We start from the raw sequence: 27661 nt of genomic DNA, 5'->3' as shown, positions 1-27661 counted from the left end.
CGTTTCCCTAATTAGGTTATTAAATAATATCCGTAAAAGTTAAACCCTAGTCCTAGCTACCGGGTCCTAACCCCTATTATAACCGAGGTCGTTAATAAAAAAGTAAAGATAAACGAAACGCCGATATATCCTAAATAATAGTAACCAGAAGTCGTTAGTAAAGGTAAGGCTAGTGCCTCCGCGGATAACCCTTACGATATTAAGTAAGTATAGAAAGACCTAGATAGGTAAATCAGGGATCTCCGGATTAAAGTTCCTATCTAGTACCACCTTATTAACGACCCGGAAATAAGGCTACGAAATAATAAAAGGATATATACCGCCGAGACTAGTTAACCTTAGCGCGAGATCGTTCGCCTAACCGCTAATAAAGCCTTCTTCCTTAATAGACGAGGTCCCCCTAGTATGCCTCCTCCCCCGCCTTCGTCTAAGGGATACACTATCTTATTTGCCCGACCTAATAACGCTAGCTTAAATACCCTTACTATTATTAAAAGGGAGATAGTCCCTAAAACCGATAACCCTCTAGTTATTACCCGATATATAGTCTTAAAGTATAGGCTTACCCGTAAGGGTGCCCTAACGTATAACCCCGACGTTTTTATTAAGGCTATTATCGATATAGGGGCCACCTTTAATACTATCTTTATAAACACTATAAAACGTTTTGGTTTAGAATATCGTATTAGCTAGACCGAGATCCGGATTAAGGGTATTAATAACTAAAAGGGATAGCTATATACAGGATACCTTAAAGAGCGTTTATAGGTTAGCGGATAGAGTAGCGTTTTTAACTTTTAAGTTCTCCCCGGTCTAGGGCCCGATATACTACTTAGTATACCGTGGATCCAGGAGACTAAAGCGTCCTTTTCTTTCCGGGATAATTAGATCGATACCGACTTTATACTTAGTAATACCCGTATTCTTATACCTATCGCTTATCGTGAGTAGATTAAGGAGATACCGAGGAACTAAAGCTAGCCGAATTACGAGGCTAATAAAAGGTATTAGATTAATAAAGATCGGTCTAATTAGGCTAATTAATATTAGCTCTAGGATAGCGACCCTACCTATTAGCCTAGGGCCGCTACCTTACTATCTATTAAGGAAAAGGCTAACTATTACCCTTTAGACGTTCTAAAGGAGGGCGATAAAATCTAATACACGATTAGGGACGCCGACGCAGCGTCTCTAGTAGCCTTTATATTCTCTAAGGAGATTAAGCCACTTTTACTAAGGGTATACGTGGCCTTAAGGGCGATACTATAGAATTAGGGCCGAGGGTATAGGAAATACGATAAGGAAGCCCGATAATACCGTAAATACCGTTTTCTTCCTTTATTATTATATTTTTCTATAAATCCTTATTATAGTTACCCTAATTAGCCTAATTTATACTAAATCACTTTTACTAATTTTAAGTCGGAAGCGTGGAAGTCTTATTAGTTATTAGCGTTATCGGCTCTAAGGGCCGAAGACGCGCGTATTACTAGCGCCGTTATAGTGGCCGTAAAGAAGCTATGGACCGCGAAGAGGAAAAAGTATTAGGACCTGATCGAGGAGGTATACCACGGGCCTAATTAGGCTATCTATATTATATATAAACCGAAAGCCCTTAAGATTTACCTTATCGACGACGCGCTATCCGATAATTCCGTCCCTAAAGGCGACCCCCTCTAAAAGCAGAAGATCTTAGCGGAAATCCCCGAGGATATATAGGAATAGGAAGATAACCGTTTTATTAGCCTAATTACCCTAAAGTTCTTTAAGATTACCCCTCGCTTAAGACTCACGGAAGAGCGACTTAAAGATATCTTAGACTCTACTAACTATCTACTACCTATAAAAAAGGAGCTTTTAATAAAGACCCTCCTAAACCGCGAAGCTGCCCTTATATAGGATTAGCAGGAATACGGGAGGCTTAACCCTAGAGTCGCCCCGCTATAGAAGATTAAGGTGGTTCTATATAAGGCATAGTAAGCGAAAGGGATCCTTATCCCGAGAGCCCTAGAATCTATTATCGTTAAGATAATTAAGGATAGGAAGGATAAAGGGGTTATTAAGGAAAGCTACGCGGCCTACTATAACCCCTAGTTCCTCGTAAAGAAAAAAGATAGTAATATACGCCTTATTAACTCTGCTACTAAGATTAACGCTATTACCCTACGCGATGCCTTTATTCCGCCTAGGGCCGACGAGTTTTCTAAGGACTTCGGTATATATAAGATAGTTTCCTTTCTGGATTTCTTCTCCGGCTATAACCAGGTTACCCTCGATAAGGAATTAAGGGACTTAATAACCTTCGCTATAGTTTTAGGACTTTTTAGGATATATACCCTTCCATAAAGGGTAACTAACTTAGTAGCCTAATTTATATATACTATAACCCGTATCCTTTACGACCTTATTCCCTAATACTATCGACCCTTTATTAATAATATTACGGTTAAAGGGCCGACCACTACCTACGATAATACCCTAATTAGACCTAGAATTCGCCGCTATATAGCCGAGTATATCGGTAATATCGATAAAGTCTTTTTTAATATAAAGCTCGCTAAAGGCACTATAGCTAGCGCTAAAAGCTAATAGTATTAGAAAGCGGCTATTATCGTGGGCTATATATACGGAACCGATAGTTATTCCCCTAAGCAGGCTAAGGTGGCTAAGTTAACTAAGTGGTAGAAGTACCGGATTATTTCTAAAGTCCGTTCTTTTCTTAGTCTTACCACTTTTTACCGTATCTAGATCTACCGTTTTACTATTATCGCGGGGCCGTTAATAGACCTACTAAAAAAGACTTCTATCTTCTTATAAAGCGAGCCTTAGTAATACGCTATAGACACTCTTAAGGTTACCCTAACCTTTATACTAGTTCTGATTACTATTAAGTACGGTAAAGGGGCTAGTATTATCTATATAATCGTCGACGTATATATTAAGGGCTAGGGCGGGATCTTAGGCTAGTATATCAACGGGAAGAGAGCTATCGCCCGGTACGAAAGCGGTAGATAGAGCCTAGTAGAGAAGGTCTATAACGCCGGTAAGCTAGAACTAAGGGGAGTATTAAAGGTGCTTCGCTAACTCCGTAACTATCTTTACGGAGTCCGCTTTATACTAGAAACAGATACTTAAGCCTTAGTGTCCTAGCTTAGTGGTTCTGCCACGGACCTGCCTAGCGTACTTATTACTCGGTGGATTACCTGGATCCGACTCTTTAACTTCAAGGTTAAATATATTAAGGGAACTAAGAATACTATAGTTAACGGACTTTCGAGGATACCTGCTACTCTATTTAATAAGGCTAATAACGCTATAAAGGGAGATATTAACGACTTTATTAATAGCCGAATCTTCCTCGCGGATACGGATAAAAGGTTTAATAACCCTACCCTAGCCGAAAACGTTTTAGACCCGGATATCACCTAGAGCCAGTTCTCTTAATAAGTGGCCTTGTATTTAATAAGCCTACGGATACCCTTTAGAATAGACCCTTATAATACCCGCCGCGTTAAAGATCGATCGACCCGTGTTTTTATAAAGGACGGTCTATTATAGATAAGAGTTACTAAGAAAGATTCGACTCCTAAAAGGTAGATTAACGATAAAGATACTTAGGTTACCCTAATTAGGAAGGCCTATAATAAGTTAGGCTATTATATAAGGGATAGGATATACTAGAAGCTTACCCCCTTATACACCTAGGACGGTATTTATAAGTAGACTAAGGAGGTTATTAAAGTATACGCCGAGTATTAGAGCCGCTAAGGCAAAGCACACGAAGATCCCCTAATCGCTACTTAACTACCTTAATAAGCCCTCCCTTTTATATAGGTAAGTCTTAATATCTAGTATCTTAATAGCTACTATTTAGTAGAGGCTTAATATATATTCACGGGATAAGTCGAAGCCTATCTACTATAAAAGAACACGTCGCGAGCTATCGCGATATTCTTATAGGAAGACGTTATCTGCCGGTATAGGCTATACTAGTATATTATCGTAGACGGAGGTCCTAAGAATAAGGGCAGCGTGATTAAGCTAAATCGGATATACCTAATAAAGCGGAAGGTTATCTCTGCCTACTACCCCCGCGCTAATAGTCTAAATAAGGTAGGATATAAGCCTATCGCTTACACGCTAGCTATCTAGTAGAAGATTTACCGCGGTACGTTATATAAGATCCTGCCTATAGTCCTTTTCGCGGACCGCACGACTATCCGAGTATCCACCGGAAGGACCCCCTTTTACCTCCTTTATAGCTACGAGGCTATCACGCCTATTAAGACGACCTGCCTTACTTAGAGAGTGCTCGACTAGGGCCGCGTTAAGACCCCTAAGGAAAAGATATTACTACGCCTAAGGGCCTTCGCCTAGTTAGAAGCCGACCGGAGGATTACTACCGATATAGTTAATAAGTAACGGCAGTAGAAGACGGACTCTATTAACCGTTTAAGAGTCAGGACCCTGCGTAAGTAAAGACTCCGAGTCGGTAACCTTATCCTTATACACGATACTAAGCTAGCTATTAATATAAGCCGCGATAAGAAGCTAGACTACCGCTAGAATAGCCTATTTCGTATTATATCGTCTAATCAGGATAATAAAACCTTTAGGTTATCGACTTTATCAGGGGAAGAGCTCCAGGGCGTTACTTTTGCCGCTAACCGCCTTAAGAAATTCATCTAGGACGAAGACGGACACTAGGAGCCGGAAGACTAGACGATACTAGAAAGGGACTACGCTAAAGAACTAATAATTATATACCCTGCCCGCGGCGCCTTTATCGATAAAGAGCTAGTTAAAGCACCCCTCCTCCTAGGTAAATCGACTAATAAAGACGTTAGGGCCGAGGATAATAAGCGTTAAGATAACGCTGGTTCCCCTAATTAGACCGTTAACGCACTCCTATAACGGTTAGCGAGACTTTAGAATATACTAGGCGAGTATTATAAAAGGTTAAAAGCGGAGCTCCGGAAAGCGATATAATTAGGAAGAGTCGAAGTCTATATCCCTAGAGATCCTGACTTTAACCTAAGTAAGTATAAGGACTATACTAGAACCTTATACTTTATTCCCTACTATTACTTCCTACCTAGTTAACCTAATTATAGTAATACTATACTTAATAGGAGTCTTATATATAGTATTAGGGCCGAGGATATATAAGCCACCGCTATTTGCTTATCGTCGAAAACTAACCACTACCCCCTAAAATAAAAACACTACTTTTAGGACTCCTTAACTCGCTCTTTTCCTATTTCTTCCCCGTTTACCCTTTATTACCCTAATCACCCTATTCCACGCCCTTCCACTTATTATTTTATTTATTAGTTCCTTTTATTTATATTTTACTATTATTATTTTCTATTTATACGCACTAACTAAGTGGATACCGTAAAGATATATCTACTAAATATATTTATTATTTATCTACCTTTCCTTTACCCGTTTACGCCGCGTACTAAAATAAAATATCCTAATCACACTAAGGTTACCCTAATTATAGTAATCACTACCCGAATTACCTATCTATATCTTACTCCGGCTTACTTTTATAGTCGCTATTACTAGGGCCGTATACTTCCGACTTATACCGCTAAACCTAAGCCCTAGAGATAAAGGGGATATAATACTACTCTACCATCTCTTCTTAATCCCTTTTTATCGGGTTATTCTAAATAGTATAACAGAACTTCTTAAGGTCGTCTTTATATTTATACGCTAATATAGGGACCTATACTATTATATAGTCCCACGGTTTAAGACCCCTTCCTTTATAAACGTCACGTATCTGCCAAGCACTTTTACGGCATAGAGTAATAGTGCTTATTACGAAGACACCGTACTAAGGCGAAAGCGGCGAATATATCTTATTATCGTATACGGATTATAGCAGCACTAGTAAGTCCTTAGTATATAGATTAAAGTAACTAACACCTATATAGTTACTATCTAGCTATAAGACCTCCTACTTAGACTAATAGAGCTGCTTTCGGAGTTTATTATCACGATACGTATAAGCTATCTTATAAAAATAGCAGTTAGCGTAGTCCGGAAATCGATTATTACGTTAAAGCGACACGCACTTAAAAAAAGGATAAGTAATCTTATTATTAACCCGATTATTTATAGCCGACTACCATTCCTTATAGCACTAGCACGGCACCTTATTAATAACCCCGAACCCCTAGATAATTAGGGCTCTAACCGTATAAGCTCGGGTCACTATCTTTATAATATACTCCCTTTATAGACTAGCGAGGTCCTTAGCTATAAACACACGGCGATAAAACAGAGACAAACTATTACTAGACCTTACCTTCTTAAATAGCTCCTATTCCACGTCTCTATTAGTAAGATTTAATAGGCTATCTTATACCCGGCCTATAATAGTAGCCTTAGAGTCACCTTAGATAACCTAGCCTATAAAGTCCAGCTTAATATACGATATACCACCTTTACTAGCCACTTCGTACTAAATAAAATACGAGTTTACCTACACCTATAATATTAGCTTACCCTAATTAGGGTAACACGATAAGAAGCGTAAAGAGAACTCACTACTATATCTTAGACCGTCATAAAAATATTATACTTATTAACCGTACCCGCGATAAGTCGTGTCTTAGACTAAAAGCATAGTATAGGATAGACCGACTCCTAACAAGCCACGGCTTTCTTACGCTTATAAGAGCTAAGGTTATTAAGCCCCGTGATTAGAGCTTTAGCGGATATATCGATAATCTTATTATTATTATTAATAAGAAGTTTAAGGGAAACACGATATCGAATTATACGATAATATAAAGATATAGAGCCTAAAAGATACGCCTCTGGCCGGTAGCCCTTTACCTTATATCCCTCGACGATAAGTAATATAGCCTAGTAATTTATAGTTTTAGTAACTTAAGGAGGCGTAGTTAAATAAATAGCCTATTTTAAGTTACTAAAAAGATTAGGCTTTAAGCGTGATTCACGATTACCTTCCTTACGTCGCTTTATTATATAGTCGCGACTATAGGTATAATAAAAAAGGTACTATCTAATCTTTTCGTCTAATCAGATCGGTTATATAGTAAGCCGACTTCCGTATTTAGATCCCGCGCCTAATTCACTAAGTTACCTTTATCCGAAAACCATAAATAGTATTAGGATTACCCTTTTTTTAATAATCACGGCCTTATTTAATTAGTAGCCGTAATAGAAACTCTAGTTAAAGCCAATCTTATAAAGGAGGCACCGCCTAGAAACATTAGATATCGATAAAGGATATATATCCCCTATCACTAGCTCTAGTTAACCCGTTTTCCCTCTCTTCTTCTCTTTTCCTATATCGTTAAGTTTATTTCTAACTTACCCCTATCTATTTCTTCGCCGCTTATTACCCCCGCTACCCTTATATATTTTTCCTATATTCCCCTATCCGTATATTACTATAATCAGGCTAATAGAGATATTAAGAATATCTATATCCCTTACTAACTACTAGGAGCCGGCTCCCGCCGGTCCCGTCCTCACCGCTAACATTATACCCGCTACCCGTGTCACTATTAATAAGACTACACGCCCCCGCTATATTAATAACCCTAATAATAGCTAATAGGTATTCCCTATATAAGGGCTACCGTATCGCCTATTTAACATCTCTAATAACGCCGCTCCCTTTATAGGTTTTCCTTAATAGCCTAAGGATAATATATATATAGTTTAGCGCCTCCTTAAGAACGCTATAGATAACGAACTTAACGCTATCACGGTTAATATAATACTGCCTTATATTCCTATAGTAAGTATATTCGCTAAGAGACCACGAGATACTTACCCGGCAGTATAGTCGTCCTTTAGGATATACTATAACCTAATAAATAAAAGATAGCTAAAAAGGGGTAGTTTAGAGGATATAATATATACTATATTTAAACGCAGATAAGGGGATACCCGTCTTTTAGCGTGGATTAGTATTACGTCTTACTAGGAGTTAAATAGCCGTATAGCGGTCTACTCGCCTTAGCCGCTTAAGGTAATTAACCGTATTAAGAGGAGCCGCTTTATCCCTATTATTTATTACTTTAAGAATCATTTCGTTAGTCTAATTATAGATTAAGAGATATAGTGTATATATAAGTATAATAGCATTTAGAATACTAGTAATACTAAGGACCGCCTTTTACGGTTATTTAAGTACGCTATAGGTTAGCTATATAGTATTAATACACCTAATAAGGCCGTTACTAGCCTTACTCGCCGTTTCTATATTATTCCCGGCCCTTATTAGACTAATAATTACTTATACGGCCTCTTCGTTATCGAGTAGATATAAGCTATTATCTAAAAAGGCTACTTATTCCCTTAAAGCTCTAAGATTTATCGGTTTACGTAAGGATATTACTACGGGAATAATAGCGCCGCTTATACGCGTTATATTAAGGAAGAATAGGTATCTTATATTAGAGTAATCCTTAGTTTTAGCTATTAAAAGATATTAGTAGTCCCGGTAGTTCCCTAGTCTCCTCTACCGCCTCCTCCTAAGAGTATAGGTTTTACTCTTATTAATAAACCTATTATTAAATCTAAGCCTATAGCCCCTGGTTCCTTGAATCAGGCTAAGAAAAAGACTTAGGCCCTAATTACGAGTACTCCTAAGTTATAGGAGCCTAAGAAAGATACTAGTATCCCGGTACGCCCTAAGACACCTAAGGCTGTTTCTAAGAAGCCCTTAGTACCGGTCACGCCTAAGAAGATCGCTAAGGTCACGAAGAGTCCTAAAAAGACTCCTAAGTCCTCTAAATCTTCTAAGTTTACTAGTATTAACCTAAATAGCTACGAGATTATTTAGATATCGCTAAAGAAGGTCTTAGTGTAGCCTAGGAAGATTAATATCTAAGGTAAATAGGTTAAGGATATAGAGGAGCAGGATAAGGGCGTCGAGATATCTTATAGTCACCTATTCTATAGACTATATAATCCTCGCCTTATAGACTCTTATATTAGTCCGATTAGACCTAGCTTATTCTCCTAAGATAATTAGGTTTATTTATATAATAGTGTTTACCGGGTAATACTTCACGATACCGCCATTAACGGTTCTTTATATATACCGCCTTTACGCGCGATTCCCTAGGAAGGATAGTTACGGTATAATACTAGGATTAAGTAGGATAAGGATATAGTTACGGCTATTATAAAGAAAGCATATACTAAGAAGGAGGATTATATAGTTAGCGGATAGACTCTCCGTAAACATAAATAAGTCTTTAAAATAGTTTTACTAGATTATACTTAGCTTAATTAAGGTAACCTAATTATATTTAGAGTTATTATAGCCATAAGGATATAAGTAAGATAACTAGGGCCGATTATAGAGGGGTGGATTAGAGACCTAGTGCTATATCGTTAGGGCGTTACGTGATATTATAAAACGCGCGCTTTTTTATTTATCTTATATATTATATATACGTGGCGACGCCACCTAGACATAAAGGATGCTTATTATCCTATATAATCATTATCCTTTTAACCCCAAGTTTTACCACGTTTATTATATTCACTTCGTTTAAGCTATATTGCCCTGATCAGAGCAGCGCGCACCTCTAGGAACCTTTTCTGAAGGTCTCCTTGTTATATATGTTATTTTGGTTATATACACTTCGTGGTCTTAAGCATACCTGTTGTCGAAGACTTGTCCGAGATCACACTGCCTGAGCCGTTCTGCATAGTGACGGCTTCGCCTTTCTACAATAACTTAATACGATATCCTTCTTCTTTTTCCATAGCAGATATCCTTCTTCTTTTTCCATAGCAGATATCCTTCTTCTTTTTCCACAGCAGATATCCTTCTTCTTTTTCCACCACAACAGCTTCAACAACAGCTTTAACAACAGCTTCAACAACAGCTTCAACAACAGCTTCAACAACAGCAACAGCAGCAGTTCGATCTTCTTCTTTTTCCACCATAACAGAGGTAGGCAGAGTCCATCCATTATCGTAACGAAGCTAACCTCTTCCACAACAGCAGCAGCAGCAGCAGCAGCAGCAGGGTCTTCTTTTTCCACTAACAGAGGTAGGCAGAGTCCATCCACTATCGTGACGAAGCTAACCTCTTCCACAACAGCAGCAGCAGCAGCAGCAGCAGCAGGGTCTTCTTTTTCCACCAACAGAGGTAGGCAGAGTCCATCCACTATCGTGTCGAAGCTGACCTCTTCCACAACAGCAGCAGCAGCAGCAGCAGCAGCAGGGTCTTCTTTTTCCACTAACAGAGGTAGGCAGAGTCCTTCCACTATCGTGACGAAGCTGACTTCTTCCATAACAGCTTCAACAGCAGCAGCAGGGTCTTCTTCTTTTTCCACCACAATAATAGAGGTAGGCAGAGTCCTTCCACACTATCGTGACGAAGCTAACCTCTTCTATAACAGGATCGTTAACTTTGATCACGGGCAGGCGGGTAGGAAGAAGGTGGCTGTATATAGGTATTTATACCACCTTATGCCTATATACTTAGTAGGAATGTCTAGATATAGGAAAATAAGAGGGGTAAAGCATATTTCTAAAGTGCCCACATATCCATCAGAATGCCTAGATACATAACCCCGTTATATAACCCCCTCTGTCAGTATAAAGTCTGTCAGATTTCGTCACTCTGTTATATATATAATATATCCTGGTATAGACATCTAACCTTAATAACTATATAACCATAGCCTACTAAGTCACGAACAGAACACTTAGACTATACAGGTCAATGCGTTATACTAGTAAGATTACTAGAGCCTGTTATATGGCTATATTATATTTATATATATTTAGGTAATATAAACCCCTCTACATCTGTCTTTTATACCAAGAAGTTCTAAGAATGCTGGCCCGCGCACTATGACCACCCCTGTCATAGTGTTGACAGAATGGCCACCCTCTGACCTATACCCCCCCCTGCCCGGGTAGGTAGGTAGTGAAAAGCTCTGGACCTCGTTTCACTGCAACCCTGGCTGCATTCTGGGCGAACTGTCAGTGCCTCGGAGAACAGGGACGCGGAAAGACAACTGGAAGCCAACGTACCAATTATTCGTAAAAGGTAGATGAGGGAGTCCTCGATCTGTTGATGCCAGTAACCTCCTCAGAAACGCCACTCAACCACTACTCGAAAAGTACGTCCAATATGTAGCAGCACGCACCACGCTGGTTTGTACCATCGTATAGCAAGTACGTAAGGCACAAGCCACTGTACCTTGGGCACGGGTAGGGCGCTGTGTCAGCGCACCATCAGCTGCAGCGGAGGGAGAAACGTCATAACCCACCGCCAAACACTGACCATCAGTGGACAACTCGCACACAACTCCTGGCGTCGTGGCTTCAACCACGTCGCAACCACATATTCCCCTTCCAGTGTCCAGTCTGTTATCAAACCCCGTACGGCTACTTTGGCTCGCGGCTGTGTATTTTGGCGCACTACGATTCGTAAACCCGAGTAGGTCAATCGCTCGAGCTTTCCGCGTCCCGACACCGCCATCCAAATAGATGATCCTCGCCCAAAGTCCCATGACCTGCTTACGACCGCGAATTCGTCTTGTCTCGTGCCCCTTCTAGGACATGCTTTTTTAAATCAACTCGCCGACTACCTAGCGCGCGACACTCACAAATGGACCACTCGGCAACGGCGCCTTGGTCTGGCCAGACTCCAACGCCCGAGAAATTTAGCAAACTATACATACGCGACTATCCTCACAGATCCGTCGCCATCGTCACCTCCTCCCATGCCCTCGTCTTTCGACATAGCGCCTCTACCTCCAGCGACGGCTATGGGGGGAACGGCTACCAATCATCCCCCCTGCCTGGTGGTCGCCCCCGCGGTCCGGGCGCAGATGCAACCGTGTCGAGATGTATCGTCGAGTTCACGCCAACATCCAAAAATACCCTGGCTGATTACCGACCCTTGGTATCACGTCCCATCTTTGGGACCTTGGGCTTGATTTCGGTCGAGGGGGATGTTTTCCTTTCTGTCGTCACCCACGCCACCCGGGTGGCCACCTTGCGACCCGGCGAGACGGTAGAAAGAATAGCGAGCGTCTCGTTTTACTGCCTAAACAGTGACCGCTGGGACGACGTCGTCGCGGTGGACAGTCTGGATCACGAATGGTCCGACGCCGCTTCTACTGCCGGCCACTCGCCCTATGGCCAGAACTTGAGCCGACGAGAGGTCACCCTAGAACATCCCTGCCAGGACCTCCGGAAGCTCCTAAGCAACGGGACCTTCTACTACAGCACCGACTTTGACCTGACAAACAGGTTGCAGGACCGGTAAGTTGGCGGGAGTGCATTGGAGGTGACGGTTGCCGTCGCCGTTGTCGCCCCGTCTTTCGGCCAACATGTGCTGATGTTCTGCAATAGGCCTCTCAATTCGACGAGCTTCGAGGTAGACAACTTTGACGATTCTTTCCTCTGGAATTCCTTCATGATCAGCCCTTTGGTTCAGTTCAGGTCCCGGTTGCTCCCGCCCGAGAAGGAAGCCCTCGACTCATCGAGAATCCTGACATCTGCCATTCGGGGCTTTTGCCGTACCATGGCCATCCCCCAAGCCAGCGCCCCTCTTAGGACCTCCACAACTGGCCTGCCTTCGTACCTGACGGTCATATCGAGACTGTCTTGTCGGAGAGCCGGCACCAGGTTCAACGCCCGTGGCATCGATGACGACGGCAACGTCGCCAACTTTGTAGAAACCGAAACTCTCTACTGGAGCCCCAGAGGCACGCTCTTCTCCTACGGCCAAGTGCGTGGATCCGTCCCGGTCTTCTGGGAGCAGGCCGCAGACCTACTCCCCGGCAAACAAAACATCACCATCACCAGGTCGCTCGAAGGCACGCAGCCTGCCTTCAACAAGCATCTCCAGGAGCTCGAACATGCCTACGGCGCCGTCCACGTCATTAATCTACTCAGCGAGGAGAAGCCCGGAGAGGTACAGCTCAGCAGGCAGTACCACCGTGCCATCCAGCGTTGTCCCTTGAGCGAAGTGGGACCCAATACTTCGAGAGAGCATGCCCTGCTCCGAGAAACGAATTATGACTTCCATGCCGAGACGAGAGGCGCTGCTGGATATGAAGCCGCACGGGAAATCAGGAGATACATAGAAAACTCGACGGACGCGTTTGCTTACTTTCTGGCCGAGGAGACAGATGACTCGAACGATGATACGAGCGTCTCGGACGGGCATGGCCGGTTGGTAGTCGTGCTCGAGCAAGAAGGGGTCTTCCGCACCAACTGTCTCGACTGCCTGGACAGGACGAATCTCATCCAGACCTTGATATCCCAGATGGCAGCAGAGTCTTTCTTGACCCAGAGGGGAGAATATGCGACGTCGGACTTTTGGATGCGCCATTCAACCTTGTGGGCGGATAACGGAGATGCGCTGTCCAAGATTTACGCAGGAACAGGCGCGCTCAAGTCATCGTATACCCGACACGGGAAAATGTCACTCGCGGGTGCCGTGGCCGACATGCGCAAGTCTATGCAGCGATTATATCATAACAACTTTACCGATGCCGCGAAACAAACGACAATCGACCGACTCCTTGGTCGGTTGGTCAACCAGGTGCCTGTCAGCCTCTTCGATCCTGTCAGTGACCATGTCACCATGGAGCTCAATAAGCGGAGTCACGAGTTTTCGTCCTCCAAAGAAATAACGATGTATGTAATGCTTGCTGGCATGGGTTTAGTCTGCTCCATATTTCCCTTTCCTCTTCACCTTTTTCTTTCTTTCTTTTTTTTTTTTCCTTTTTTCGCTTCCTTTTCCTTTCCCTCCCTTACCATTACTGCAGTTGCTAATGATCATGCCCGAAAAGGTGGGTTGGAACATTCAACTTGAACGGGCGAACAGAGGGAATAGACACGGACCTCACGCCGTGGCTGTGTCCCGAAGAGCTAGGATCCTGCCAGCCCGAGATCGTCGCAGTCGGCTTCCAGGAGATCGTAGAGCTCAGCCCCCAACAAATCATGAACAGCGATCCCACGAGGAAAAAATTGTGGGAGAAAGCTGTGAAGCGGACGCTCAACGCCCATTACCAACGGAGGGGCGGCGAACGCTATGTTCTGCTTCGGAGCGGACAGCTCGTCGGCGCTGCCTTGTGCATCTTCGTCAGGGCTTCGGCCTTGGGGGAAATCAAGAACGTGGAAGGCAGCGTCAAGAAGACCGGACTGTCTGGGATGGCCGGCAACAAGGGTGCGGTTGCTATTCGGTTCGACTATGCGAATACTCCCATCTGTTTTGTGACTGCCCACTTGGCTGCTGGCTTCGCCAACTATGACGAGAGGAACAGAGATTATGCCACCATACATCACGGCCTGCGGTTCCAGCGCAACCGGAACATTGACGACCATGGTATGTCTTTGACCTGGGATAGCTGGCCTTTCTTATGGCGTCGACTGACCCAACTTCCTCTCAATTCCAGATACTGTGGTTTGGCTCGGCGACTTCAATTACCGCATCGGCCTCGGCCCCGAGGTCACTCGAGCTCTGGTGAAGAAGGGAGACCTGTCGACTCTATATGAGAATGACCAGGTGAGATAATTCGGACCCCACTGCTAGAGTTCAATGGACTAAAGGCTTTTACCGCAGCTGAACCTACAAATGGTTGCGGGATTGGCGTTCCCATTCTATTCCGAAGCTCGCATTACTTTCCCTCCGACATACAAGTTTGACGTGGGGACTGACAACTACGATACATCGTGAGTAAAGAAAAAAAAAGGCATCCGGTACATTGCGCTTGGTGCTGTTGCCAATACTTACTTCCTTTCAGGGAAAAGGCGCGAATTCCGGCCTGGACGGACCGGATCCTGCGCAAGGGACAGAACCTACGCCAAGTTGCGTACAACTCGGCTCCTCTAAAGTTCTCGGATCATCGACCGGTTTATGCATTATTCCAGTGTACGGTGAGTATCATTGACGAGGCCCTCCGAGAACATATCAGCCAGGAGGTGTATCAGCGGCGGAGAGTTGAGGTTGGTGATCTAACCCACCTGGACACGGACGACACGGAAGACGAGGATCTCATCGGGTATGATGCCATTGAGCCTGGCCTGCCACCCGCAAGCTCTGATCGGCAGAAATGGTGGTTGGGCAACAAGCAGCCTGCGAGGGCTGACGTCAAGCCCCCGCGGGCTCCGGATGGCCAGGCAGTGGTATTGAACCCAAGCAGGCCATCCAATCCATTCACTGCAACCTCCGAGCCCGACTGGGTGACAATTCCGAGATCGAGAGTGGATTCTTTTTCGACGACTCTGTCAACATCGCCGTTCGAGCATGTCCCCAGTCCTCATGATCTCCTGACGCCACCGATGTCTAATGCAGCGACGACGCGAAAGCTGCCGGCCACGGTTGACACATCCGCGCTGACCGCCAAAGCCGGGCGTCTGCACATCAGAGACAATGGAGCGTCAGCAGAGTCGGCCAAGGGCGACGTTCCACCGCCCCTGCCCCCTCCTAGGAGGCAAACGGGGCTTACTGCGAGTGTAATGGATACTGCACAGTCTCAGTCCCCTTCCTCCAACATGGCTTTCAACAAGGTGCTGCCAGCGCCAGCTCCTCCGCCTCGGCCGTCATCGGCTTTATCTGAGCTGTCCCAGCTCTCGGCCCATTCGAAGAGCAAAGCGGCACCACCAATCGCAAGGAAACCCCTGCACCTCGCATCCGGATCGCCGATGGACACTTCATCAGTGGCCATCCATCGTACAGGGCCTAGAGCGGCAGACGATGGCAAACCGCAACTTCCGGCCAGGGCGTCCACAGGATTTTCGAGTTCCAACGGCGGCGACTCGACTCGGCCGTCGCCAGCCCGAAGCCTGGTAGAGGGGTCTGTGGGAAAACGGGCCCCAGCAGCACCTCCTAAACCCTCGACAGTAACGCGAGGTCGGAAACAGGGGCCGGTCGACCTGTTGGATTCTTTGGAAGACGGAGGACCTCGGGACTTGGATAGCTGGGAGACTTTGACGCCAGCACATAAAACGGGAACCGCCTAGCAACTTATGATTTTCGGCGCGTTTTCTTTTTAGTCCCTATATCAAATAGCGAGACGATGGATGACTCGACGACTAGGTTCTTGCAGGCGATGCGCTGACGGAAGGCACCAGGGGACAGCGCTCGGATGGGAGCATTTTCTTCCTTGGCGTTGAGGATCGAGCTTTGTGGGCGTCATGAACGAGTCCGGGTGATTTCCCTCGCCCATGAGGGAAGGGAAAGCATGGCGGGGCGGGCAGGTTGGGATAGAAGCAACCATCAGGTCTATCTAGGCAGATAAAGAATCGCCCAAGATTTAGATGAGAATCCGTTCCTCGAAGTCTAGGTATGTGAGGATAGAACGTCGTCTGTGTCAGAAGCCAATCGGATAGCTTGCCCTTAGCTTCGGGGAAACTCCCCACCATCCCCGGATGAAGGAACGACACACCACTTTCTTACCTGGCCTGCCTACCTACGTACGCACCTACCTTGACAACTGACTGCCCGGACAAGACAGTGACATAGTGGTATGTACCTGCGTTCAAATTCAAGCGTTTAAGCTTTTTAAGCTTTCAAGCGAATTTAGAAGAACACCCTCATACTTGCCATATCTGAGGCTCCTCCACATTATCGAGCCTCTTTATCTGGGCCCCGGAGTACACAGGAGAAGAACGCCGAGCTACCCTTCCATGTCTCTCAAGACGACCATCTGTTGCTCGTCTTTTCTCTCATTTTAACCAAAGGGAATAGCGTCTTAACCCAGATCTCTCTTCCTAATCGATCTTATTCTCCTCCATTGCCCGTGTTGGTACTCTACTCGATATATCGGCAACATCACACCGAGTGGCAACCCACCGCCCGTTGGCACAGCCTACCACCTATCACAACCGCCCGAAAGACTCTTAAAGGTCCCCTCACTCGACCAAGCAGGTGGTGGACGAAAGATCAGGCACCTGCTCTCGATTCAGTATCAATGTTGCCTTCCTCAACCGCGTCTGGGTGCTGGGCCTAGTTATTCTCCTAAGGCGACCTTACACCGAGAACCCGTCGATACATGGAGTAGGTGTCTTTGGGCATGCTCTCGCATGCGGCCTATCCACCGGCTAACAAACGTTTGTCATCTGTATTCGAATCTATCCACTCGAAGTACGGCTTGCAACCCTCTCTGGGTGGTGTTCTTTCTTCCCGGGGCTTCCACGGAATTTGTATCTACCTCGGCGCCCCTGGCGTTCCGACTCATAAGCCCGAGGAGTGACATCTTCCATGATGATATTAAAGGATGCAGGATGCGATACCGCTAAACTTGGAACACCTCAACTCAGCTATTTTGGCCCAATCATTCGATCTACCTAGGCAGTGGCAATGAATCACCCGGTGCGCCTAGGCAGTTCGGCTGCCCATTTCGCTGCGACGCCGACAACAAACCGGTGCAGGAACACCATGCCTTCGGGTATATCTCCTAATCTCGACATCCTCGGTATGCCTGTGGCAGCTGCTGTGATCTCATCCCAGCGCCGCGCGAGGATCGATGCCTGGCGCCATGAAATTGCCTTGTCCGCTGCCGAATGCAAATGTACGACAAGATCCCTTGTGCCCCCATCCCCCAAAGAGGCCGGTGACACAGATTCTGGTTTTGTCTCCCTCGAGATTGGCCCCCAGAGTCTCGCGGTTGATGGTTGTACCGGGAGCATCGATGGCATCTACACATATATCGGCAAGAACCTGTCAGACTTGCCTATTTCTGATGGCGGGGTAGATAATATGCAGGCGCAGGGTCAATCGTTCCCCATCTGCCATAATTGCGCACGTCTGGGTGCTCCGGTCTTCATGGGAAAAGACGAGGTCAACAATAGCAGCAGTTCACGCCTGTCCGGCACAGCGTCTCTTCCCAAGTTACTGTACAAGATTGCCCGCCATCTTCCGCTCTTGGTAAGGATGAAGCGTAAACAAAACACCCTAGCTGAAAGCTCTATCGACTCTAGGAAAGACCGCAATGACAGGGCGAGCATGAGCGACAAAGTTCGTACCGCTACACAGTCGTCCCCGCACATATTCTCCTTTGCGTCTAGGCACAAAGCCATAAGGACAAAGCCGACGAAAATAAAGGAAGCGGTGGTGGAGGACGGTTAATCTACACAACGAAGAGGACCATATGGCCGGCCGCCGGACTCTTAGTAACCTTGGCCTAGGGCAAATGAATAAGAAACTTTTGAGGTTTCCAACCAGACCAAACTCCCCCTGTTAAGGCCAGAGACGACCCACCCAATAGGGCCTTAGACCCCCAAACCAGCAGCGACATAACGGGACTGGCTTCCTCCGAGCCGAGTTTGCAGTACATACACGTACCGTACCGTACTCCGGGACGCCCGCTATGTCCGGAAAAGGGGAGACTTCACGCCGACCACATAGAGGCCGGCGACTGAACTTTACGCGGAGCAGTCAGGGGTTCAGTTAAACATGTAGAACAGCCCGTAGTGGACGCTGAATGACCTTTGAGCGACCCCGTGCCGTGCTTGCCTTGCAGATTCAGTCCGAGACACGGAACCGGGACGAGCGCCACAACATGGGCGAGGGCTCCTGAAAACGGCAGGCTGTGCCTAAGCCACGACAGGGTCCACTAAGAAAGACGAATGATGACAACAGACGACCAACAGTGACAGCTCATCGTAGAGAACGTGTTCGTACCTGGATCGGAATTCGTGAGGGCAGCAAGGATGGCACCACTGCTGACACGGGTATTTTCCAAAATTCACGCATGAGGACGGGCGATTGGTCTCGAGCATGGGGACGAAGCAAAGTACGAGGGGGCTTGAGGATAGGAAATCATGCCAATCTCAAGCATAGTCCAATGCATATCTCAAAGGGGAAAATAGCCAGGCTGCATGTTTCGGACGACTGGCGATGGAGCTCAAAGCCAACCCGTGGTTACCATCGTCGTTCGACCCGCACTGAATGGATGTGGTGTCTTTTGTCTTTTTTAGTCTTTATAGACGTAACTGACATGGGCCGAAGCCATTGAGGTTGAAAGCAACACTCCGTCCTCTCCTCCGAGGTCGCATGGCTGAACCACTAATACGAGAACCGAAAACATGATAGAAAAAGGAGGTAAAAAGCATTGGGATGGGTTTAGAACCTGCAGGCAAAAAGGACATAAGGGGGAAGAGGGAAAAGAGGTGAATTGGGAGTTGAGTGGATTATTCGGAGGCCGCGAAAAGGAAAGAGAGTACATTGCAGGCGGAACAGGAGATGGGACACAAAAAAGACCGGGGGGTTTTGCCGTGGGACGACATGGTTCTTCGGAACGACATCTGCCGCATAAGTAGAAGCCTCCAAGAAAATTCCCACCCCAACATGCAACCCCCCGGGGGGAATTTTTGCGAATAAATCAGCTCCAGCTCCAAAATCCGCGCCAGTGCATTTTCCATCCTTCCGACCGCATCCCTATTCCATACGCTGTGCCACGAGAGTACTAGGGCGAGTCGCATGTACCAGCCCGGTCGCCTCCGGCAAGCGCATCCCATCGCATTGTACAAAACTGTACGCATTTTCCGAGAACAGCCAAGTCGTCAAACCCCATCTAGTTTGGACATGACCAAGATTGGGGGTGATATCGAGAATCTGTTGCACCCGCGATTTAGGAGGCGGCAGCGGGTTGCTCCTCAGCCTTAGGTTCCTCGGCCTTGGGTTCTTCTTCTTTCTTTTCCGCATCTTCGGGCTGGCCGGCGGCAGCAGCGCCCTCGGGCTCGCCCGATTCGGACGAGGTCCAGAGAGTAAGGTTATCACGAAGAAGCTGCATGATGAGCGTGCTGTCGCGGTAAGATTCCTCGGACAAAGAGTCAAGTTCGGCGATGGCATCGTCGAAGGCCTGCTTTGCGAGGTGGCAAGCACGGTCGGGCGAGTTGAGGATCTCATAGTAAAACACAGAGAAGTTGAGAGCCAGACCAAGGCGGATGGGGTGGGTGGGCGTCAGCTCAGTCTGGGCAACGTCGGTAGCACTCTATATGCGAGAGAAAGGAACGCAAGTCAGTCAAATCCCGTTCCCATGTCATCGATTGATGATCCACGTGTATGGCGTGACTTACCTTATACGCCTCGTGAGCAGAAGTGGCAGCGTTCTTACGCTTCTCACCGGAAGCAAACTCGGCCAGGTAGCGGTGATAATCACCCTTCCTATAGCGCGGCGAAGATTAGACGGTCAGTGGGCTGTTGCAACCGAATACCAATACCAGACGGGGAAGAGGAGGGTGCATGATGGCAAAGAACAAGCCCATATGATGGACACATACATCTTGTGGTAAAAAACCTTGGACTCGCCGGTCTGGGCGTTGGGAATCAGGCTTTCATCGAGGACGTCAAGAACATCCTGGCAGACCTGCTCGAGCTCCGTCTCGATCTTGGCCCGGTAATCGCGAATGATGGCAACGTGCTTTTCCGAGCCCTTGCTCTCCTCCTTTTGCTCAATCGAGGAGATGATGCGCCACGACGCACGGCGGGTACCGACGACGTTCTTGTAGGCAACGCTGAGGAGGTTACGCTCGTCTACGGTGAGCTCGCCGCCCAGCTTGGCGACCTCCTTCATATAACCAACCATCTCGTCATAGCGCTCGGCCTGCTCGCAGAGGCGAGCCAGGAATGTCTTGCTATTACACGGGGAAACCAAAGGTCAGTAAAGAGTCGGAAGACGGGCGGGGCCCCAGACGATGGGCGTTAAAGGGGCGGGCAAATCGCAGCAAACCTCTCGCGCTGGAGGAGGGGTAAATGTCAGCACATATCATTCAAAGCGTCATTTGGATATGATGGAGGTCCGAGCAGACGAGGTCGAGGGACTGAGGGACATGGAACAGAATTCAGGGAATACGAGACATTCGAAATGGCGGGGACATAGGAGATGGCTGAGTAGGTATAGAAAGTGTCTGCAGGAAGCTTATGCGGGTGATTGAGGGGAGGGTGAAAGAGAGAGGAGAGAATGCATCATGAACGAATATGAGGCAGGCGTGAAGAGCCTCATCAGGCAATTAAGACGGGGGAAGAAGGCATGGATTGGGGAGGAAGATGTCGATGTGGGCAGGACTTACGTCGTCAGACATGTTGGGCTTGGCTAAGGAAATGATAAGTGCGGGACAATCGTTGGCTTTCAGAGAAGCGTCAGGAATATCGACGCTGTATGTAGCACAGGCTGTTGGTGTGCAAGGTTGAGATTGGCGTTGTTGAGAACTAGTGTAGAATGTGAAGTGATGGTGATAGCGGTGTTTTGTTCGGGGAAAAGAAAAGAGGAAAACCGGCGCGGGTGGGTTGAGGGGAGAAAGGTGAGGCAGAAAAGGGCAGGCAGGTGCAGTAGCGCTGGTCGAGGCAGTAAAAAGTCGGGGCAGGTGTGACGGAAGGGAAAGTACAGGGTTTTAGGAGGGAGGGGTCGTGGGTGGAAAGTCGCTAAAAAAAGGTTGGAAAAAGCAGAAAAAAAAGAAAAAGCCCAAAAAAAGAGGAAAGTTATTACAGGCCATTGGTAAAGAATTATTATTATTATTGTTCTTTCGGATTCTTTGGCCCAGCACGAGATCTCATATGATAGGGTTCATTTTGGCAGTGTGCCACTTCTTGCGAGAGTCATTGCGCACTAGTTGCCAGTCAATGCAAGGAGGCAATAATATCTACTTCGTAGCTACGATACCTAGGTACGTAAAGTACAACGTACATCAAGTATTCACTGCCTTCTCTCCTATAATTGCAGTGCTGAGTACCATCCCGTCTCTCTTCTCTACGTCGGTATGTACCTCGTGATATCTACCAAGGTACTGCAATGTACCTAAGAGGACCAAGGAGAGGGGAGAGAGTGGGGGAAAGGGGGGATATGAGGTGGGGTCGCGAGGGCCCGGGGAGACCGGCGCCCGGGACTGGGTGCTGGCAGCAATGTTGGGGGCCCGCTGGGCTCTCCCACGCGATCTTCTGGGCCTATGCTAGCAAGGGCACCTGAGCACCTAATAAGAAGATTGACCAGAGAGAACGAAGCGCGGGACAGGGCACAGGGGCCAGACCGTTGAGGTTTGAGATGACCAATTTGCCCAAGCACTGCCAACAGAACCAGCAAGAAAGGGATGGTCACCCTCCCAAAGGGAAGGAGAAAAGAATTAAAGCTCTTCGTAGCCACACGCTCCAAGGAAGCCTAGCTGTTATACGAAGTGTCCTGGTAGTAGGTAGCTCTTATTTATAGACTTAGAGTGCGCGACGTAATTAATACCTGCAATATACGTAGGCTCTACCCAGACGGTTGGTTGTGTTCGGGAGAGTGTGTCGACATATGTACCTTGTCATACAGTACGCCACACTCATAGAAGCCGGCGTGGGACTAATCAGATCACATGATTATGTAGCCACACGAAGTACTCCGTAGGTACGATAAGGAACTCTGTACTGAGTATGGATGCCTCCCTACCCCCCGACTGCTATGATTATCCCCGCTGTTCACTTCGAGCACTCGGGGTTCTCGTTGGAATCAGATATTCTTTCGGGTAAGAGGTTTAATGGATCCGGCCAGGAGTGGGCAAAAGCTGTACTTTGTTTCTGTTCGGTCATTGATTTTTTGATACTCCACGAAGCACATACTCCGTAAAATAGTTTCTAGGACAAAAGTATGTATACACCCCACCCACAAAGTGTGTTTTGGTGCCCCTGTACATGTTGATCCAGCCCCCTGAGATATACAACGTGATATAAAATGATTCCCACGACTTTCGGCTTGGTGATGAGCCTCAAGAAGATTATTCTGAATTTGGATTTCAACCTCACGGAGAGTCCGCGCGTGGCGACCCTGTAGGGGTCGTCTCTGCCCCCAAATGGCGCCATGTCAGTATGTATGTGCGCCAAAATAGCTGGGTCCTATGGACGTGCGCGAGATGGGCAGGTCAGGCACTAAAAGCGTCTGACTGACGGACGGGAGTAGAACAACTCCAAAGCTGCAATGCCGTGCTACCATTTCATCCTCCTCATGGCAGCCCAACCTTGCGACTATTGACCGGCCTTATCGGTTCCTTATGACATGTATTCACTCCCAGTCTCGTCATTCATTCCGTCACATTTCAGTCAGCCTTCAGCCGATATTGACTCTGCGGCGCCTTCGCCCCCCTTTCGCCCCCAGTTGGCTGGATCGCCCCCAGGTACGCATAATCCCAGCCGCCAAAAATAGTCCCGGTGGGCGAAAAACAATTCCCATAATTTGAGGCGAGCGGGGATCCAAGGGAGGGCATCTGCGAGCATGACGTCCTGCTCTTCAAGGGTGCTCAAAGCGTCGTCGTAATCGCCCGCCGGTACAGATACAGCACTACTTTTCCCCCGCGCGATGCAATTCTCGTCATGGTCACCATGGCAGACGAGCACATCTTCAACAGACGGCGGCAAGTCCTTCTTGCTGATGAAAAACTCGCCTCCGTGCGATGAATAGCCCCACTCGGCCGGCGGCAACAATGGCACGGGATCGTCCGCGTGGGTGACGCGACGGTACTCTCTTTCCGCCGGGTCCATCTCATCCCCGAGATTCAATTCAAAGACGGCGTTGAGGTAGTCGCATAGCTGCCGGTTTCCGACCCTGGGCTCGCCAAACGTGGTCACGACCGTGTCCCGCCAGCCGAGCGATACTCGCATTTCGAGGGCTGCAAGCATGGCAACCGCGCCGCCGAGGCTGTGACCCACGAGCCGGATGGGATACTCTGGATACTTCTGGCGCAGGACCTTCAGCTCTGGAAGAACGACTTTCCGCGCATGCCGCCACGATGCTAAGAAGCCGCTGTGGACAGTGCAATTGTCACATCGATGAGAGGGCTCGCGAGGCGGTTCGTTCCCGCCGTCATCGGGGGAGGGATAGGGCACATATTCTTGCGGAATGGTGCTGAGGTCGATGATAGTGTTGGTAAGGCTATAGGTTCCACGGAAGGCGACGATGATCGCCTTCTCAGCCAAGGGATCATCCTTCCCTTCACCGGCATCGTGTCGGGGAGTGCCATGGTCAACGGCAATAAGCCCGCAGCTGTCGCTCATGAGAATTCCAGTCCGCCAAGTCCGTTCCAGAGTGAGTGTCGGGAACTCGTTGCAGCGGGATGCACACGCAAAGGGCTTCCATACGCCAGTGTTTCCGACGCAGTAGGTGATGTCTACGAGGCGAGACAGGCGTTCTATCGAAGAGAAGAGTGCGGCGGAGACTGGCTTTGGTGTGTCGCTGGCGGCCAAAGGCTCCTGAACCGTGGCCCCGGCGAGCGAGGCGAAGCCCAACATCCATATTGACAACAACAGATGTAAGACCGTGGAGAGTAGGAGAGGTTTTTGCGGAGCAAGGCGCATCGTTACAGGGATTAGATACGATGAAGACTTTTTGGAGGATTGGATACGTCAAAGCAATGGTCGCGCATCCGGGATCAACCCCATTGCGGCAGGCAGTCTCGCGAGGGCCGTTGAAGAATGTAGGTCAGAGGCCGCGAAGTTCAGAAGCGTGTCGTAGATATTAATGTTAGGATGGGAGGGATGTCTATTTTTTGGCTAAACGGCCGAGGTTTAGAGGACACATTATTAGGGGTCTGTTGAACGATAGCCGGAAAATCATGAACTCTGGAACGAGGTATGGAAAGATGGTCGTCGTGCTCCCTCCTGCCAGGAAGTCGGAACACAGCGAGGTCAGTTGATTGATAGTGTAGGTAGGTACAAGCGATCACGGTGGCGACGCGGTCGGATGCTTATTAAGGTACCCACCTCGGTCATGAGAGGGAGTCACCTGGGCCGATCCAAGGTACGACATACTGTGATGGGATGATGTTGGTAGGTATTACGTTGTACTTGAGATACAAGCATCCGAGTTACGAATTTTCGGTTCTGCGATAATTACCTCAAAGACACAGCCCAGTTCGGATGTAGACCAGTGTGTCTGTCCGCCGTGTACCGTATCATTTCGTCCAACTGCTTCATCATACCTCTCTTCCGGCACGCACCCGTCCACGGATTGGACAATACGGTGTACACGTACGTTGTATGCTGCAGGTGATTCAGAGCCACTCGTTGCTCATTCACAATCCCGACTGCCTTCGTTAAGGAACCTATTCGTACCTACGCCTTGCTTCCATCAGGACCAAATTGTATCCATTTAATGAGGACACAGTTCCAGCGACCTATTGGGTTTACTCCTGTAGGCATCCTTCTAAATACTGGTTGCTCGTAGCCGTTCAGACCGATGGATTCGATACCAGAAACACGGCCCCATGGAACGATAGGCATAGCCTATTCAACCATCATTTCCCGCGAGGAAACAATACGGACCAAGAGTCCAAGACGGAAATCTACCCATTCAGCGCCCGCCTCCCGTGGCCTCTTAGTGTTACGCGACTTACGAATCTGGATCCCAGTGCGCGACAATGCGTCAGAGATCGGCATTCCCATACCATTTTCGTAATATCGTATAGATGTGCCATTTGATCATTTCCACTCTGCAAGGGACAGTCTGTTTACTCTCTGTGATTTTGTCCAAGCAACAAATAAGCTTCAAAGTTCGCATTAAGACTTGGACCCAATTCCGACTGCTCTGAATTCGTCCGGCTGCAACAGAATTTCTGGTCGTACAAAGCAACGCAGCAAAACCAAACTGTTCGGGACGACATTGTTTATTCGAAGATGAGCCGGCTCCTGGTCCTTTTACTCCTGGGCACTCCAGCGGTCAATGCGGCGATGGCGGCGTATATGGCCTCCGTCCCTCGGAATATCAGAGCTCTAGTTGAAGCAGACGAGTGCAAGCTCCCCAGCGAGTTCACTATCAGGGGCTTCTCCGGAGAGTCGGACGACGGAGGTGACACGCTGGATCTTTTCGAGTTCAGTTTCCAGGACGACGGGACCGGCATCTCGACCCTATGCCAGTTCAACTCCAGCTCCGAGGCTATAGTCCTTGGCGGAAGAACCCCGCGTTATGCCTGTCATGATCCATCGGTGCACTTCATCTGGCAGGACACCGCTCTGACTATGATCGAAAAGACCTGCCCTGATGAACAAGGGTAAGTTTAAGTCACCCGCCCAGTCACGGTCACAACTCGCATGTCCTGACAATAGTCTTGTGCAACAGCCAGGCAGACTTTGAGGCAGCTGGAACCGCACCCATCGAGGTTGTATGCGGCGATGGCGGTGGTAATTCCACCGGTGCATGCGTGGCCGACAGCAGCTGCCATGCGGCGGACGTCGATGCTCAATTCTTCAGTTTTTCTCCCGTTCCGACATAGGACCGGCGATTTTCTGAGACGAGCCTGGAATGTAATAGGAGCATCCGCGAGCTTTGTTTCTCACGACGCGGCACGCATACACGTAATAAGGGAAGTTGGAGGGAGGGACAGGCGGGTCTGTAAGATGAGAGTCTTCATTTTCAGTAGATATTGTATGGACGGACGCCGGTATTATCATCGGTCGCAAGCCGATATTAATAATGGGCAGAAGGCAAGGCCAGAGGCCAGAGGCCGCTGGGTTTAGTGATACGGAAAGCTTATCTTATCAATAGAACATGCCAAGAAGGTTGTACCGCCGTACAGAGTCTACCATTTGTTCATCGCTAACACAAGCACGTGACCCACAAACCCACAAGCAATTTTGCGAAACCTGCCAAAGCTACCACCGTCGCCGCCAGAAAATCCTCCTTTCGGTTTCCTCCATCCGCCCAACGACAAATCACCTCGACCAAATCCGCCCACCGTCGACCGACAACCACCGGCAACAATGGCGAAGGAACAGCCCACCCGTACCGGCCTCACCGTCGGCCTGAACCGTGGCCATGTACGTGTCTCACCTCGTGGAGGATCTCTGCGCCGTGTCACGCCCGACGATTCCTCCGCGCTGAAATGAAAGGCGAAGGAGGAAGAGGAGGGCTCCCGACACGACAGTCATCACCACCGCTGCAGACGATGGACATCGTAGTAGGCTGACTCGGATCTTTGCTTTCTCCCCATAACAGAAAACCACCCCCCGCGTCTCCAAACCCCGCGTTTCGTCGCTCAAGGGCCGCCTCAGCAAGCGCACTGCCTTTGTGAGGGATATTGTCCGGGAGGTCTCTGGGTGAGTACAGTTGTTCTTGGTTGACCGTCATGTTCTGGCCCGGTGGCATGCGAGTTGGATGGCCGGTCAGGAGGGAAGGAACGGAGGGTGTCGTGGAAGCGAACAAATATTCATGAAGTACTTGATGCTTTATGGATTGTTGATGCTTGGCCGACGATGGACCTCGGAAGTTGTCCCTTCTACGAACGATGACGTGCTTGCACGGAAGAAAATGAGACAATATTCTGATAACATTTCCTCCTAGTCTCTCCCCCTACGAGCGCCGTGTTATCGAACTGCTCCGCAACAGCCAGGACAAGCGCGCCCGCAAGCTGGCCAAGAAGAGGGTGAGTTGGAACCAAGAAGTCTCAACTTCTACCTATCGTCCATGCCCTGTTACCACATGCTGACTTTTGGTTTCTTCCCTCCACTTAGCTCGGTACCTTTGGCCGTGCCAAGAAGAAGGTCGATGAGCTCCAGGGTGTGATCGCCGAGTCCCGCCGTACTGGCCGCGAGTAAACCATATCACGATCGATTGGGGATGATTTGGGACGTTTATTATTTCAATCATGGTCTCGGCGTGCGGTCTATAAAAGACGGATCATTTGTTGAGTCCCTAGCCATCAGGACTCGGTAGGG

The 27661-nt window shown here is 47.8% G+C and overlaps 8 protein-coding genes across 8 annotated transcripts; 4 read left to right on the top strand and 4 right to left on the bottom strand.

Moving 5' to 3' along the window:
- The first annotated feature begins 11308 nt into the window (after positions 1-11308).
- Positions 11309-16413, top strand: ACRALDRAFT_1049314 (uncharacterized protein). Its single transcript, XM_071015592.1, has 6 exons — positions 11309-12294; positions 12385-13677; positions 13833-14368; positions 14439-14548; positions 14606-14715; positions 14787-16413. Exons 1-6 carry the CDS (start codon positions 11636-11638, stop codon positions 16003-16005), a joined length of 3927 nt encoding a protein of 1308 aa, XP_070876135.1. The 5' UTR covers positions 11309-11635; the 3' UTR covers positions 16006-16413.
- On the bottom strand, positions 16047-16262 carry ACRALDRAFT_208996 (uncharacterized protein; the record flags this gene model as incomplete). Its single annotated transcript, XM_071022559.1, has 2 exons — positions 16047-16077; positions 16105-16262. 2 exons carry the CDS (start codon positions 16260-16262, stop codon positions 16047-16049), a joined length of 189 nt encoding a protein of 62 aa, XP_070876136.1.
- A 1009-nt stretch (positions 16414-17422) lies between the features above and the next one.
- Positions 17423-17993, top strand: ACRALDRAFT_1069746 (uncharacterized protein; the record flags this gene model as incomplete). The annotated part of the gene is made up of 2 exons (XM_071017695.1): positions 17423-17911; positions 17943-17993. 2 exons carry the CDS (start codon positions 17423-17425, stop codon positions 17991-17993), a joined length of 540 nt encoding a protein of 179 aa, XP_070876134.1.
- A 1623-nt stretch (positions 17994-19616) lies between these two features.
- Positions 19617-21069, bottom strand: ACRALDRAFT_2041617 (uncharacterized protein; the record flags this gene model as incomplete). The annotated part of the gene is made up of 5 exons (XM_071021171.1): positions 19617-19979; positions 20065-20152; positions 20269-20622; positions 20718-20719; positions 21058-21069. 5 exons carry the CDS (start codon positions 21067-21069, stop codon positions 19617-19619), a joined length of 819 nt encoding a protein of 272 aa, XP_070876133.1.
- Positions 20609-21422, bottom strand: ACRALDRAFT_1049312 (uncharacterized protein; the record flags this gene model as incomplete). Its single annotated transcript, XM_071015591.1, has 2 exons — positions 20609-20725; positions 21117-21422. A coding segment is annotated over one exon (306 nt), but the record flags the coding sequence as incomplete, so codon positions are not given.
- Positions 21423-22482: 1060 nt separating this feature from the next.
- Positions 22483-24586, bottom strand: ACRALDRAFT_1062717 (uncharacterized protein). Its single transcript, XM_071016656.1, has one exon. It carries the CDS (start codon positions 24305-24307, stop codon positions 23057-23059), a length of 1251 nt encoding a protein of 416 aa, XP_070876131.1. The 5' UTR covers positions 24308-24586; the 3' UTR covers positions 22483-23056.
- Positions 24587-25678: 1092 nt separating this feature from the next.
- On the top strand, positions 25679-26220 carry ACRALDRAFT_1056171 (uncharacterized protein; the record flags this gene model as incomplete). The annotated part of the gene is made up of 2 exons (XM_071015871.1): positions 25679-25998; positions 26067-26220. The coding sequence occupies 2 exons, from the start codon at positions 25679-25681 to the stop codon at positions 26218-26220; spliced, it is 474 nt and encodes a 157-aa protein (XP_070876130.1).
- Positions 26221-26707: 487 nt separating this feature from the next.
- Positions 26708-27541, top strand: ACRALDRAFT_1069742 (60S ribosomal protein eL36; the record flags this gene model as incomplete). Its single annotated transcript, XM_071017694.1, has 4 exons — positions 26708-26764; positions 26943-27043; positions 27288-27369; positions 27458-27541. The coding sequence occupies 4 exons, from the start codon at positions 26708-26710 to the stop codon at positions 27539-27541; spliced, it is 324 nt and encodes a 107-aa protein (XP_070876129.1).
- Between the last annotated feature and the right edge of the window lie 120 nt (positions 27542-27661).

Source organism: Sodiomyces alcalophilus (assembly GCF_042370955.1).
Source record: "Sodiomyces alcalophilus JCM 7366 unplaced genomic scaffold ACRALscaffold_3, whole genome shotgun sequence".
Lineage (NCBI taxonomy): Eukaryota > Fungi > Ascomycota > Sordariomycetes > Glomerellales > Plectosphaerellaceae > Sodiomyces > Sodiomyces alcalophilus.
Note: the sequence above shows the minus strand (reverse complement) of the source record. Positions and strands in the feature narration are given on the sequence as shown.